At 37.4% G+C, this 15,165-nt stretch overlaps 1 protein-coding gene across 1 annotated transcript in view; it reads right to left on the reverse strand.

Annotated features, from left to right (window-relative positions):
* Positions 1-15,165, reverse strand: part of LOC308275762 (uncharacterized protein) — a gene marked incomplete at both ends in the record, with an annotated part of 129,455 nt that overhangs the window by 19,688 nt on the left and 94,602 nt on the right. The window contains 10 exons of the mRNA XM_080714115.1: positions 1,329-1,462; positions 3,140-3,306; positions 5,917-6,115; positions 7,932-8,051; positions 10,052-10,191; positions 12,419-12,509; positions 13,249-13,387; positions 13,594-13,713; positions 13,890-14,065; positions 14,587-14,697. Of these exons, the coding sequence (XP_080570241.1) occupies positions 1,329-1,462; positions 3,140-3,306; positions 5,917-6,115; positions 7,932-8,051; positions 10,052-10,191; positions 12,419-12,509; positions 13,249-13,387; positions 13,594-13,713; positions 13,890-14,065; positions 14,587-14,697 (1,397 nt within the window). The remainder of the gene's footprint in view (positions 1-1,328; positions 1,463-3,139; positions 3,307-5,916; positions 6,116-7,931; positions 8,052-10,051; positions 10,192-12,418; positions 12,510-13,248; positions 13,388-13,593; positions 13,714-13,889; positions 14,066-14,586; positions 14,698-15,165) is intronic.

Consider the following 15,165-nt stretch of genomic DNA (forward strand, 5'->3'; position numbering starts at 1 on the left):
TATACATATATACACATATGTATATATGATTATTTATCTGTCAAAAGACAAAATAAGCAAATTATCTATATTGCCCCAAATGCATTAATAATGTATTTTTGCAATCATAAATAAATCAAGTATGTTGTATCTAACTGAGTTATCTGAAGTAATGTTTAGTGATATTATTTTTGTTATCATGTGAATTAAACATAGAGGCATTCTGCCTATGGGTTACATCCCCAGCCCTTTTATTATTATTATTATTATTATTATTATTATTATTATTATTATTATTATTTTGGTGGTACTGGGGTTCCTGGAAGCCCTTCTATCTCTGGTCTATACTCCCAGACCTATTTTATATATTTTTTATTTGGAAACAGGGTCTCTTAAGCCAGCATGGCTGGCTTTGAACCTGCACGATCCTCCTGTCTCCACCTCCCAAGCACGGGGATTACAAGCATGTGCCACCATGCCCGATTTTATTTTTTATTTTTTGTTTTGAAACAGGTCTTTGATAGATTGCTGCGGCTTGTTGAATCTGCAGTCCTCCTGTCTCAGCCTTCCAAGTACTGGGATTACAGGTGTGTACAACCATGCCCAACTAGGTACTGGGGGTGGAATCGAGGGGCTTTCTACCTCTGGGCTATACTCCCAGACCTTTTTTATATTTTATTTGGAAATAGGGCCTCACTCACAAAGTTGCTGAGAGCCTCACTAAGTAGCTGAGGCTGACTTCTAACCTATGCGATCCTCCTGTCTCAGCCTCCCAAGTGTGCACCACCACACCTTGCCTAGGTGCAATTTTTTAAAAACTATTTTTTATACCTCCTGGAAACTAATTCATTTCAGATCTATTTGAAGACTAGTTTGACTGAAGGCAACTTTCTAGTTTGTTGTTCACATGGAGATCGTTTCTAAAAATTAGGTCTGGCAAGCTGCAGATGGCTAAGCTTTCGGACACCAAACAGCAATTTGTCTGCTATCACAGTTCTCAACACGGACTCTGTGCAAGTGATAAAGATGGCTGAAGAGGAATAGAGATACAGTAAACTGTAGAGTAAGGCCAAGTGTAAACTGGGCAGTTCTCAGCTCCAACTGAGAATAAGATTTAAATAAATGGTTGAAATGGACTCCAATTGATAAGATTTCAATCAGTTACCATTACAGCAGTTAATTATGCATTGCTATACTGAAGGCTGTAGGCAAATAACGGTAGCTCGGCGTCTCCTATGAAAGTGAGAAATATCCCATTTGCACCAAGTGACCTTTGGGGCTAGTTGATTTGAGTTGTTCCAATGGTGTGTTCCACCTGGGGTGAAGTGAATGAGTCGGGGTGCACGTACCCCCTCCTCGCCCGTCACAATGATGGCGCCATTGTACGAGGGCTCGTCAGTGCCATTCCTAGCTCCAAGGGTGTCCACTTCCAAAGCGATGTGCTGTTGTTTCAGTGAACGTATGAAGTCATCAATGCTTGACCCTACCATAAAGGGGAAGAGCCGAGGGAGCAAAAATGAAACAAACCAAGGGTTAAGAGAAACAACAGCAAACAGAACAACTCAAGACATGCTGTTACAAGGACAGTCGACTTCCGAAACGCAGAATTGGGGCTACCATGCTAACATGCACTCTGATGTCATGGGTAGGATAAAGTGTCTTTACTTAGAGCCTTCATTTTGGTATAAAAATACTAAAAACTGACCTCGCAATGTAGCTGAATGGTAGAGCCCAGCATATGTGAAGCCCTGAGTTTACCACCCAGCACCACACACAAAAATATTATTAATGAACATTGGAATTATTTTTTGTGTCCGTGTGTGACACTGGGAATTGAACCCAGGGGCTCTCTACCCCTGAGCTATACCCCCATCTTATTTTTAGTTTTTTTTTTTTTTAAACAGGGTCTCACTAAGTTGCTGAGGCTGAGCTGGAAATTGGGGATCCTTTTGTGTCAGCCTCCCAAGTACTGGGATTACAGGTGTGCACCATCACACCTCGGTGACACTTGAAGTTCCTGAAGCTATCAATCTTCCATCTTCTTATATTTGGAGTAGTTTTGTTTTTGTCCCCCAAACCCAGCAATAGAAATATTTACAAAATACTACAGAATGATCTCAAAGGTCAATGATTTACCTTCCCACATTCCCTTTAGTTGCTTGGTGAAATAGCTTTAAGGTTTAAGTAAACTTTAAAATGTGTTTTTAAGACAAACTCTCCAATCTTATTCTTTTCATTTATAATTAATTTTTTATTTTCCCTTTTGAGTGTTTTCTAAAAACCTCTAGAATATTTTCCCTTCATATCCTCTATTTTCCAAGGAATCTCTTGACAGAAATAACATTTACTTCAGTAAATGGGAATCAGTGTGGAAATTAAAAGAAGGACTTCCAAGGAAGGAAGAGACTGTAATTGATCGGATGTGGAGAAATAGAAGCTCTAATACATTGTTGGTGGGATTGCAAATTAATGCAAACACTTTGGAGAACAGTATAGAAGATCCTCAGAAGAAGACAAATGAATTTACCATATGATCTAGCAATACCACCTCTGGGTATCTACCAAAAAGAATGAAAACCAAAATACCAAACTAATGCATGAGCAACCATGTTCATAGACAACCATGCTCATAGCTGCACAGTTCACTATTGCCAAATTGTGGAACCAGCCGAGATGTCCTTCAACAGATGAATGGATTTCAAAACTATGGGATATGTATACAATGGAACTTTGCCCAGCCATAAAGGAGGACAAAATTATGGCATTTACAGTGAAATGTCACAAAAAAATAAGAAATCAGATGCTTTCCCTAATGTGTGAAAACTAGGGAGAGATGGGTAACCGGAGGAACTCTAGATGAAGAAGGGATTCTATAGAGGAGTGATGAAGGTGACCTATCTGAGGGGATGGGAGGGGGAAGAGGGAAACTCTTTAAAGCACATGATGTACTTAAACATACCAAAGTCAATCAGGAAGCCAAGCATGGGAAGACGGGAGGAAAAGGGAAGGGGTTAGGGATTGGGTAAGGGCTGATTGGGTGATGTGTGCATGTATATTGCCACAAGATTTTTAGCTCATTAAGATGTATGACTAAAATGCACCAATAAAAATATTTAAAAAGAAATAACATTTACATATTGTATTGTAGCTCTGTGTTCACCTGTTTTATTGATGACCAGTAAATGGGTAAGAGGCTGCTGTGGTGGTTGTCCTGGTGAAAGGAAGTACATATTTGGAGACAGTCCCCAGGAGAAACTTTTTTTATAAAACTCATAGAATAGGTATTCCAAAAGTTGAGGTAAAAAGCTAATCCCCAAAAGCAATAACCTATATGTGAGAAAAGATAAAATAGTAAAAAAAATAGCAAATTTGTAGGGTATTAGATTTGATAATAGATGTAATGATAGAAATAAATTATAAACACCAATAAACATTTAAATCATGCTTTTTCTTCATTTTTCTTCTTTCTGAAAAGAAATGGTTTCTATGTATCTATTTCTAGTCTTTCTCTTTATCTACTCCCACCTTAAACATTTCATCCAGGACTATGATGTTGCTGATTATGATAGTGAATTCTCTCTCTGATACCCACTTTCTTTCTTCTTCTTCTTTTTGGTGGAACTGGGGTTCCTGGAAACCCTTCTACCTCCAGGATACACTCCCAGACCTATTTTATATTTTATTTGGAAACAGGGTCTCTTAAGCCAGTGAGGCTGGCTTCGAATCTGCGCGATCCTCCTGTCTCCGCCTCCCCAGAGCGGGGATTACAAGCGTGCGCCACCACGGCTAGCAATACCCACTTTCTTGCTCCATTTCAGTCTCCCATTTCTTCCTTGATCAACACTGCTGAAACCTGGCATATCTCTGACAGCCAGCCCTTGGTTCTTTAAACCTTATCCTGTCCCATTCCCAATTTCTGTGAACTACAGCATTTTCTCATTCCCCTGGGCTCCAAAGCTCAATTGTTTCCCATTCATTTCTCTCCCTTGAAGTCTCCTTCTCAAATGGCTGAAGAGTCTCACCTATCCTATCATCTTTACTGCTTGCCTCTGAAACAGTCATCCCTCTTCCATTTTCAAGACAGGCCTTTATTATCTCTTTTCCAATTTCTATCAATTTTAACTGAAATTATTGTTTATGTTTTCTCTAATGTTAAGTAGGTCCCAATGATTTGCCCCCATTGCCTAGAATTCTGTTCTACCTGTTCAAAATTAAAAAAAAAAAAAAACACCTTAGTGGGCCCCAAAGCACAAACTCTACAGAATATGTTTAAAAGGCTACTTTTACTTCTCTCGCATCCTCTGTTGCAATGAACTTAGATTAATAATAGTTCTTTAGATTCTCTGTTGACTCATATACCCAGTACCACTGTCTAAATTTCCATCCCTATTCTTCTCCTTAGCTCAATTAGTCCCATTCTCTTATATCAAATTCAAACTCTCCCTGAGCTGTTTCTTGACATAATCTATGGTTTATAGGATTGTCTTTTGTATTACACTTATTTAGTGCGTATGTATCTAATCACCCTCCTGAGCAGGTTGAAGCTTTACTTTGGAAGCTGTATGTCCTCAAGGTCAACGTGTTAAAGGCGTGGTCCCCTGGGTGGCACCATTAGGAGGCAGTAGGTCATTAGGAGGTGGGAACGCATGCTCTGTCCTTACGTCACTGGGGGCATGACCTCAAAGGGGACTGTGGGACCTCACTTTCTTTCCTCTCCACTTCCTGGCTCACAGTGTAGATGTTTTGCTCTTCCATTCACCATGATGTGACACTCTCACCAAAGAAACAAAGCATGGGCAATCTGGTCTGGAGCCGAGCCCTCCAGAGCCGTGGGCCAACAAAACTTTCTCTCATTATTCATCAATTGTCTGAGGTGTTTCATTACTGTAACAGAAAGCTGAGTATTACAACATTCATGTCTTATCGACTTGAATACACATAAAAACATTGAACAGTAGAGTGTTGCATAGGACTGCTCATAAACATTTAGTATGAATTAGTATTCTCTGTACTAGGAGAATACAAGGAGGCAGAATTCAGCGACAAAGCTGCTGAAGCGGTGGGGTGTGCGTGCAACTTACAGTGGCTTCTAGACGCCTCTATGAAGCTAAATCAGAGATGCCAAGAGCATCAAATGGAAATGCTGAAATTCTACCTGCATGTGTAGCCTGTCATCTTCAACCTCAACTCTCACCTGAGATTCCCGCCTGCTAATTTGCCCTATGGATATAAACTTGCCAGCTCTTACAATAGTGACAGCCAACTCCTTAAAGTTCAACTCTGTGTGTGTGTGTGTGTGTGTGTGTGTAGTTAAATATAACTATATATATATACACATATATTTGCATATGTATACGAGAGAGTGTTATCTATGTCTGATTCATTCAGTTTCTCTGCAGAATGCTGAAATACAGACCGGCATCTGGACGAAAGAGGAAATGGGGTCCTCAGAACTGGAATTAAATGTTAACATTCCCACGATTCTGAAGAAGTACTGCATCCCATTGGTTAGCACAAAAAAATTGTATGTGATATGAAAAGAATCTCAATTTGTTTTGATTATATACCTACATGAGCAATTAAAAATGCTTTTCTGTTGTTACTGTTTGAAAGACCATATACAGTTACTGGAATTTATTTTATCTGATTTTTTTTTTATGTTTTGCTTTCTTATCTTTTTTTTTTTTTTTTCCTGTGTGGTACCAGGGATGGAACCTAGGAGCATTCTACCTCAGAGCTACACCTCCAGCCCTATTTTTTATTCTTTATTTTGAAACAGGGTCTCATTGAGTTGGCCTCACTAAGTAGCTGAGGCTGTCCACGAACTGCAATCCTCCGGCCTCGGCCTCCCGAATGCTGGGATTACAAGCATGTGTCACCACGCCTGGCAGTCTTATCTTTCTTTTGAGTACACAAACCAGACGCTCGAATACTCACATGACCAACAGGCTTTTTCTTTCCTTCTTTAACCTCAGAAAGCGAACTCTGGCTATCGCGCAGAGCTGCTGCCTCCAGAGCGCCATGCCGCTCGCTGTCTTTTGTGTTGCATGGAAGGAAGACAAAACTTGTTCCAGCTCAGTGAGGCTTTCTGTGTCTTTTGCCTCATCATTTTGTAGTTGTCCCCAAATTCCAAGATCTAAGATATAAGACAGGCCATTTATAACGTGTCGTTTTAATTGTGCATCATTTAACTTTTCCCCGAATCATCTTTTCAGCCCAAAGTATTGGAGCAAGTCATCTAAGTCATGGCATTACTGGAGTAACTATTGAAGAAATGGGACAGAAGCAAAACATATATAATATAATAAGAGAAAATCGTGTCTCTTCTGAAAAAAGTCCTCTTCCACTTTATAGGACTTACTCTAGGTAAACCAATAAAAATAAGGTCATAAAAATCTATTTCTTGTGAGAGATGAACTATTTGGGGTATTTCTGACCAAAACAAGAGAGTTAGTGCCTACAAAAGCCTCTTCTCTCCCTCCAAGAACATAAAGATGGTAGAGACAGAATTCCTAATGAATCCATGGTTAAAAACTAAATAAAAGTTTACTTCTTTGGAAAAGAAACCTAGAGAAAAATAATAGACTTTTAGAGAACTATAAAAATTTGTACAATCAACCAGTAAGCCAAGCGTGGGAAGGAGGGATGGGGAGGGAATGGGGTAGGGATCGTGGTAGGGGCTAACTGGGCGAGATGTGCATGTATGTCTACAAAAGTATTTTCTTTATACCACTATGATGTATGAATACATTGTACCAATAAAAAATAAATTAAAAAAAATTTGTACATTAAAAGTTAAATATAAGGGCTGGGGGTGTAGGTCAGTGATAGAGCACTCACCTAGCATGAGGCCCTGGGGTTGATCCCAAGCACTACACAAACACACAGAGTTTAATTATAACCACTAAGAAATGTACCAAGCATATATACTTGGTACATTTGAAATATATATATATATGCATGCATATGTATATATATGCATATATCTCTATATGTGCATATATACGCATATATATAGTTGTATATATATGCATATATATACAAATAAATTTAAAACCTGGGTGTGGTGGCACACTCTTATAATCCCACTACTTGGGAGGCTGAGATGGGAGGATAGTGGTTCAAGGCCAGCCAGCCTCAGCTACATAGTGAGGCCCTTTGCAACTCAGTGAGACCCTATTTCAAAATAAAGAATAAAAAAAAACAGGGCTGGGAGTGTAGCTTGGAGGCACAATGCCCCTGGGTTCCATCCCCAGTACCACAAAATAAATAACTGAATAAATAAATAAATAATAAGTAAATAAGTAAGAAACATATATATATATATATTAAAGAGGAAAAGAAGATTAAATATACTTAAGCAATTCAAAACAGAACAAAAAATAGAGAGCACAGAAAGCGTAAACACAGGAAGATGACAGAAATCAGAAACAAACAAAGAAATGTCTTCGAAGCAGTCAGATATAAAGGCATAAGATGCTTCCCAAGGGATGACGACCAGACTAACCGCAGCCCCTTTGAGCACCAACTGAATCCTGAAAACCTTGGAAGAACATTTTCAAAACACTGCAAAAAGAGTAATCGTCAACACACATTCCTTCTTTTCTCAATAGCACCATATATGTGTATTGAGTGTTCTTGTAGACTATTCATAGTCTGCTTCATGAGGACCTAGAGTAGCACACTGCTACACTGCTAGAGGCACAGAGGGACACTTCACTGCTTTAACCTTTTTCAAGAACAAGACCAACAATAATAGAATCTCACCATTCAAAGCATATTTTCAAGATAAAATATTGTACAGAAAAATAAGAGTTTTCTCTCCTCCTCCTCTCCCATTCTCTCCCTCTCTCTCTCTCTCTCTCTCTATCTCTCTCTCTCTCTCTCTCTCTCTCTCTCTCTCTCCTCCCTCCCTCCCTCCCTCTCTGTCTTTTTCTCTTTCTTTTCTTTACCTGATTCATCAATAGTTGATTTTCCTTCTAACTTCAGGAACACCTCATTCAAAGTTGTCATGGAAACACCATAATTCTCAATACCTTGGTTAGAACATCTATCAAGATCCCTGTAAAGGTCTAAAGGTAGGCACAAAAATAGATCAAAATAATATAACTTATAACTTATAATGAGATTGATAACAATTATACTTTTCCAAAAGAGAAAATTCTGGTATTAGGCCAAATGTACTTTCATCAGAATAAAAACTGATATAGATAATCCCTTATTTTTAAACATATTTACATAATGGGCTACTCTCCATGTTATCTTGAGTATCACATTTAATGTAAATATTATTTTAATTATTAGAATATTACATAATTTAAAAAATTAATGTATTTTATTTAATGAGTTTTGATATTTTATTACATTATAAAAAGTGCTTAATTATAAACTTTTATTAATTAAAAATATTTTCCAAAGAAAAAAAATCCATAGTTTTATGTTAAGCTTAATTATTAGGAAACTATAATTACAAACATTCTCTGTTTCAGCTTCTTTCAATGGTGTGAAAATTAGAAAATTACATTTGAGCCTTGAAATAGGGTAAGTCTTTATGAGGGATTAGCAGGTCTTCCTGAGATATTATTTTATATTAAAAAGATGTTGGCGAATAAAGCCTCTAACTTAATTATGTATTGGATAAAGAAAAATAAAGATGTATTATAATTTATAATGAATTCTTAAACCCACCTAAATGTTATTTCTTTCTCTAAATTGTTCATTCCCTTGGGAATGTGTTTAATAAGCAATCAGATCGAGCTGTGCTGTGTGGTCTTCATAAAGAGTTCTGTTTTCAGTAAAGCGTGGTGGCACACGCTTCTAATCCCAGTACTTGGGAGACTGAGACGGGAGGCTCATGGATTCACGGCCAGCCTCAGTTACTTAGGGAAGCCCTCCATAACTTAGTGAGAATCTGTTTCAAAATGAAGAGTTAAATAGGGTGTGGAGTGTAACTCAGAGGTAGAATGTCCCTGGGTTCTATCCCCAGTGCTGAATAAAAAAGTTTTTATGATAATGCCTTTCTCAAAGGCATTGTGTATGCATCTACCATTACCTAAGTCTACCATTATCTTATTGATTCCAATATTAATACATTTCATCACCTTTTAACACCTGTGAAGTAAGGATGGATCACAAATTATTTTAAATTGTGGCATTATTTTTGTCTGTTTCTTTCTGAGTGGTGAAGAATGTCTTAGAGCTGATGAAATGCCATAGGGCCTACATGATAAGCATCGATTCAGGTGCTTTATTTGAACTGAATACTCTGACAGTGTATTTAAATGTTTTAAATTAGTTAATCATCATAAAGACACTATAAAGAATACTATTGCCTGGATCTATGTTTCTTTATAGACCATAATTATGGCAGGATTGTTCATTCAAGCATTCAACAATGGCCTCAGGATCCTTCCTTCAAAGCTGGAAAATTTCTTGAACTCAACACAGTAGATACACTTTTTATAGCCTACCTTTCCAAAATCAGTCATCTATCTCAAAACTCTTGGAAATTAGTACATCCCATTGGAAGATGCAATAGAAAAGTAGGAAATCCAGTGGTTCTCCAGGCTTTTGATTTTGTGGCAAAGATGGGAATTTTAGAATGCCTAGCAGGGTGCAGGTCAATCATAATTATGTCCAATAACTTAGATAGAATTCTGTCATGGAGACTGTATTATATATGTTGAATATAAGTCCCCTGTGCTCTCTTGTCATCTGCTATTTCACAGACTATTTTCACAGACACTATTTTCACAGACCTCTTCCTGCCCTGAATACTTTCATTCCTGAAAAATATTTCTCAAGTAACCCTAACTTTAGCTTGATGCTACCATGCACCTCTTAATAGCACATGGTGCACTTGAAGCATATTTATCTAGGTGCCTGGGCTTACTCATAAGCGACATGGGAATAATTTTAGGAACTAATGGTAGAAGTGACCTTGAGGTTGGGGATGTCAAATGAGTCAGTGCAGAGTGACAGGTACTTAGCAAGCGTTTAAACGAGCCACCATTCCTATCAGCACCCATACTGTTAGTACCACCAATCCCCAGTCATTCTGTGGTCTTGTTACCTGGAAATTTGTTTGTCTTTTCCAAAGGCAAAATATAGACCAGTTTTTCTTCACTTTGTGCTGTTAATTTGGCCTCGGGGATGTGCTGTTTAACCAGTGATGTTATGCTCTCCGGATCACACATTTCATTCAGATGCAAACTGACATTTAATAAGAGTGAGATAAGGTTATTTTTATTCAACACTATCTGCAAAAACAACTTCCTAATTATGTAATATGTGCTTGTTGCCTGGTTAACATTTATGAGACAAAAATGCATAATTTTTTGGAAGCAAGATGTAATAATACCAATATACTCCAGACTGTTTAATTCATACAATATGGCAGAGGAAATAGCAGAAGGGGTGATGAATCAGAGAAGATAAATCAAGGATTGTCACTTGAAGGAAAAAGAGAGTCAGCCAAGCCTTGGTCGGGTGAGGTAGAGGAGAAAGCTTAATTTCATCTCCATCTCTTCAAAAACCCAATCTTAAATTCTCCTTTCCCAGTAATGTACGAGTTCCGTAAAGACTTGGATTTGAACGTGGATAAACAAATATGGGGGTAATGTGTACGGTCCTTAAGAAAATGGTTCTGATACCATAGTAACACAGGTTCCAGAACTCAGGACTGACATTCCCGAGTGTCCGTTTTCTCATCTGTCAGCTGAAATCATGTCTAGCTCTCAAAAGAATTTCTAAAGATAGAATCAATGGTGCAGATGAAAGAACAGCACAGGGCCCTTCATGAAGAAAACCCTTGATATGTGTTGCAAAAATTCAGCATTTTATGCAAAATTTATTCAATTGAAAGCTGTTCTGAGTTTTAGAAACACCACTGTTATTCACATCCATTGAAACATACAGAGGGGAGAGAGCGACGCAAACATCACTACTGACTGATGATACGAACCCCTGCAAAAAATCCATTTAAAAAGCCTGGTCTGTGCTTACAAGTGCCTGTGCTTATCCTTATGAAGGCTACCAAATCAGAAGACTACAGTGCCTTCTTTAAAGGAGCTTGTAACAGGCGATAATACAAAATAGCATATCATGGAAGACCCGAGGGAGAAGGAAGTTACATACTTTACCAACTTTTAAGTACTTGGAACTCATTCAATATTTCTTAGTCCTAACTACAAAGCAGATATCCTTACTGCTATTTTCATAAATGAAATTACTGAGGACCCAAGAAGTTGGCAAGTTGTCTGAAGCAACAATTTAAAGCAGTGCTTTTAGGTGTTCGGAAAAGAGGGTGCTCTCTATAGAGAATACATTCAGAAACAACCTTCAAAAGTGGAGAGATTTGGACATGTTAAGTGGATCGGAGGAGGACAGAGTAGATGAACTTCCTCAAGCAGAAACGCGACAGCCGTGGAGCGCATCTAGAGGGCAGGGGGCGGCTCTTTTCAATTCATTTGTGACAAACACTGATGATGGAACGGTAAATCTGATGAGGTTAAACACTTGGAGCAAGTAATAGGGGGATGCCTTTAACCACTAGGGATAAAGAGATTTAAGGCATTTTTAATATGCATTGATATTTCAGTGGAAGTATAGCTAAAAGCATCATATCTGTAATTTCAATCCAAAGACTATCACTTATAGACAATGTGAGACTGGTGGAATATTAAAACTCTCTAGCTTGTGGTATCCTCACTTGTCAAAGAAGGATAATAACAATATATTTTTAGAGTTACCTGGTGGATTAAATATGATAATATGAGTATTCTATATATAAATTATGTAATATGTGTAAATAAATTTGTATTTCTGTAATATATCTTACATAGTATATATTCAACAAATATTTAAACAGACATTTATAAATTAAATACATAGATTTAATATATCTCCAGTTAATAATATATAATCAATCTATAAATATATAAAAATGTACATAATATATTTGTTATAAATTTTATAAGTATAAACTTTACTTAGCAATTCCTAAAACATAGTCAACACTAAACAAGTGATAGATGATGGACATTTCTTAATAATGATAATTATCCTGAAAAGGAGATGGAAAAAATTATGGAAAAATAAAGTCAGAGAGAATAAAAAGGAGGGCATTAAATTTGTCAATATTTGAACAAAAATAAGCTTCTGAAGTAGAAGAAAAAGAGTTGAAATATCATTGAATTACTTTTTGCAGGCACCATGTTTTGCAAGTATTTTCTAAACATTGTATTTCAACCTAGATTAATTATCCTCATAGTACAATTTCACATACCCTACATTCTAACAAAGAGAGAAGGCGTGACCTCATCCTAACACAGCTCTCTTGAAATACAGTTAGGAGCTGTGCCACCTACTTTGACACACTGGTACTGCCTGCCCTAGCGTTCAGCGTGTCCCAACGTGTCTTCGACATCAAGAGCGATACCTTAGGTGGTAGCCAATGCCCCATCTCTTCTTTAGGAATAGAGAAGAGCCCGCACACTTCAGCCTGCCATTGGATATAAACACCTTCCGGTCTAGTTAGAAAGAACCAAAATATGAATTGCACTCAGGGATTATTCCCTTACTATTCATAAAAACAGTAACTCCATTTATAAATAATGTATTTTAGAAGCACAAAGCACTAAACTAGTTGTGTTCTAATTCTGCCAGATGCAAGCTACTTTTTTAGTGCTCCAACAACTTCAATAATAAATCATTTTTGCTTTTGTTTTAATTCTCTAGGATAGTTTTAAAAAAATGTTATCACACATGCCAGGAGAGACGGTTGATGTTTATAATCCCAGTACTTGGGAAGCTGAGACAGGAAGATCATAGGTTCAGGAACAGTCACAGCAGAATAGTGAGACTCTCAGCAAGTGAGACCTTGTTTCAAATTAAAAAGGGCCAGGGTTGTAGCTCAGAAGCAGAATGCCCCTGGGTCCGATCCCCAGTAACCTACACACACACACACACACACACACACGTTATCACATGCCTAAACAATCTGTTCCAAGCTAAGCACCATCCATACCGAATCAAACATAATACACCTTAGAGAACATAGTATATATTTTACTAGCTCTGCTGCTCTGCTGAGATCAGAATATATCCATGGGACAAGGTACTCTGAGATGCAGACACTCGAATGATTGAAGGCAGAACTCCCCTATGTTGGCCCATTGCAGTGAGATACGGCTACAGAAAATGTCTACTCATCTTTCATACCGGTCCCTGATTTTACGCTAAGACACATGAAAGAAAACGAGAAATTACCAGCCAGAATATCAGCCTCATCCATGAACTGGGTACTGAAGAGAATGACTCTGTCAGATTTCTTCTCTTTCAAGAGACTCCAGACACGGTGCCTTGAAAAAGGATCCAACCCAGCAGTTGGTTCATCCAATAGCAAAATCTGAACAGTAGAAAAGTAAGTTTTCCCTTTCAGGCAAGACTCTTCTAAAAAGCATTATGCTTTCAAAAGCACTGGGGAGAAATACCTTAGTGCCTAATATGCTATTGTAAAAATTATCTTACATTATCATTTGCAAATTGTTTGATCTAATGCAACCGTTTTATTATCTTTGACCTAACTTTACCAGTAGTTTTACTTCAACTTACCTGTGGGTCTCCTAAAATGGCAATCCCAAAGGTTAGTTTCCTTTTCTGTCCACCACTTAAATTGTAAGCAAGAATATCTTGAATATTTTCCATCTCCAAGGCCTGTAAAACTCGTTGTACCTAACCAAATAAAGAATATTGACTCAAACACTCAAGATGCTTATTTTTTAAACAATATCATTTTCTGCCCGCACATTAGATGATTTATTATGCACACATAACACAAACGCGTTGAGAGTTTCCTAGCCAAGCAGGCTCACTCTCAGGGCTGTGTGACAGCTAATATGTTCATGTACCTCTTGCTCCACATCATGTGGCAGAATCCCTTTTATTCTTGCAAACAGCCTGAGGTTTTCTCTCACAGTAAGAAAGCCGAATTGCACATTGGATTGTGGACACACTCCAGTGAGCATCCTGACACTTTCAACGTCAGCTACTTCTGAAAGTGTGTGATTACAGATGGTGACAGAACCTATAAGCAGAAGGTAGAGAGTTATCATCCAGACAAGGTGTCTCATTGCACTCAGGATACTTTAAAATGGAAAACAATGTGTGTAAGTTACTAGATTCACTTAACATACGTTTTGCCTGTAAGCAGTAACACGGTGGTTAAAAAAAAAATAATAGCCAGAATGTATAGCATCTGATCTATTGGCAATGCCAATTACTTAAATTGAATGGTCACAAAGCTACTTATGAACTAGTTAAAACACAAAAATATTCTTGAATAAGTATAACTACATGAAAGAATTAACTTTAAAAAATTCTAAAGCTTAATTTTAAGCTGACCCATAAAAATATAACAATAATACCTATTGATAGGTTGCCATACAATGCTTCAATACATAGATGTGTAATGTTTAAGGCAAGTTCTAAAATTTTTTCTCTAAAATAGTAGTAATAAGTAGTTAACAAAATCATTGATGGTAAAAGCAATACAATTTACAGCTAATTCATCTGCCGATGAGCATGCCTTTTTAACTGTCCTCTCACCTGCTGTTGGGACTGACAGCCCGCTAAGAATGTTCAAGAGGGTGGTCTTCCCAGCTCCACTGTGGCCCAGGAGGGCTGTGATCTGGCCTTCATAGATGTCAAATACCAGACCTGGCACGATTTGGAAAAAATTACACTCTGAACCTCCATAGTTACTTTCCAGTCTCTGAAATTCTTGAAATTTCTCTCAGCATGAATGTAATGGCTGCCAGTATTCAAAATAAAATCAATCTTAACATTCTCCATTTAAAATTTTATGTCATATAATAAACATTTTACAACTGTGTAATCACCTATGATAAGTTATTATGTGAGCAACAGGTTTTTGGGTAAGAGTAATTTAGTCTGAAAGGCTGGCTATAATAAAGATATCTTTAGGACTGGTACATCCGGTTAGTTGAAAATCAATAATTTTATTAGCTATCATATATCCTTCAAACCCATGTTAGATAGTGCACGCTACTTTTAAATTTTGTATATACTTTTTTATTTACTTGGAAAAAAGCATAATGTGTTTGAATTAAGGTGAGTCATAATATTTGGAATATCTCTTCTTAATTCCTTCCTTATTGCTATAAT

This window comes from Muscardinus avellanarius, assembly GCF_963383645.1.
Source record: "Muscardinus avellanarius genome assembly, chromosome: 16".
NCBI classification, from domain to species: Eukaryota; Metazoa; Chordata; class Mammalia; order Rodentia; family Gliridae; genus Muscardinus; species Muscardinus avellanarius.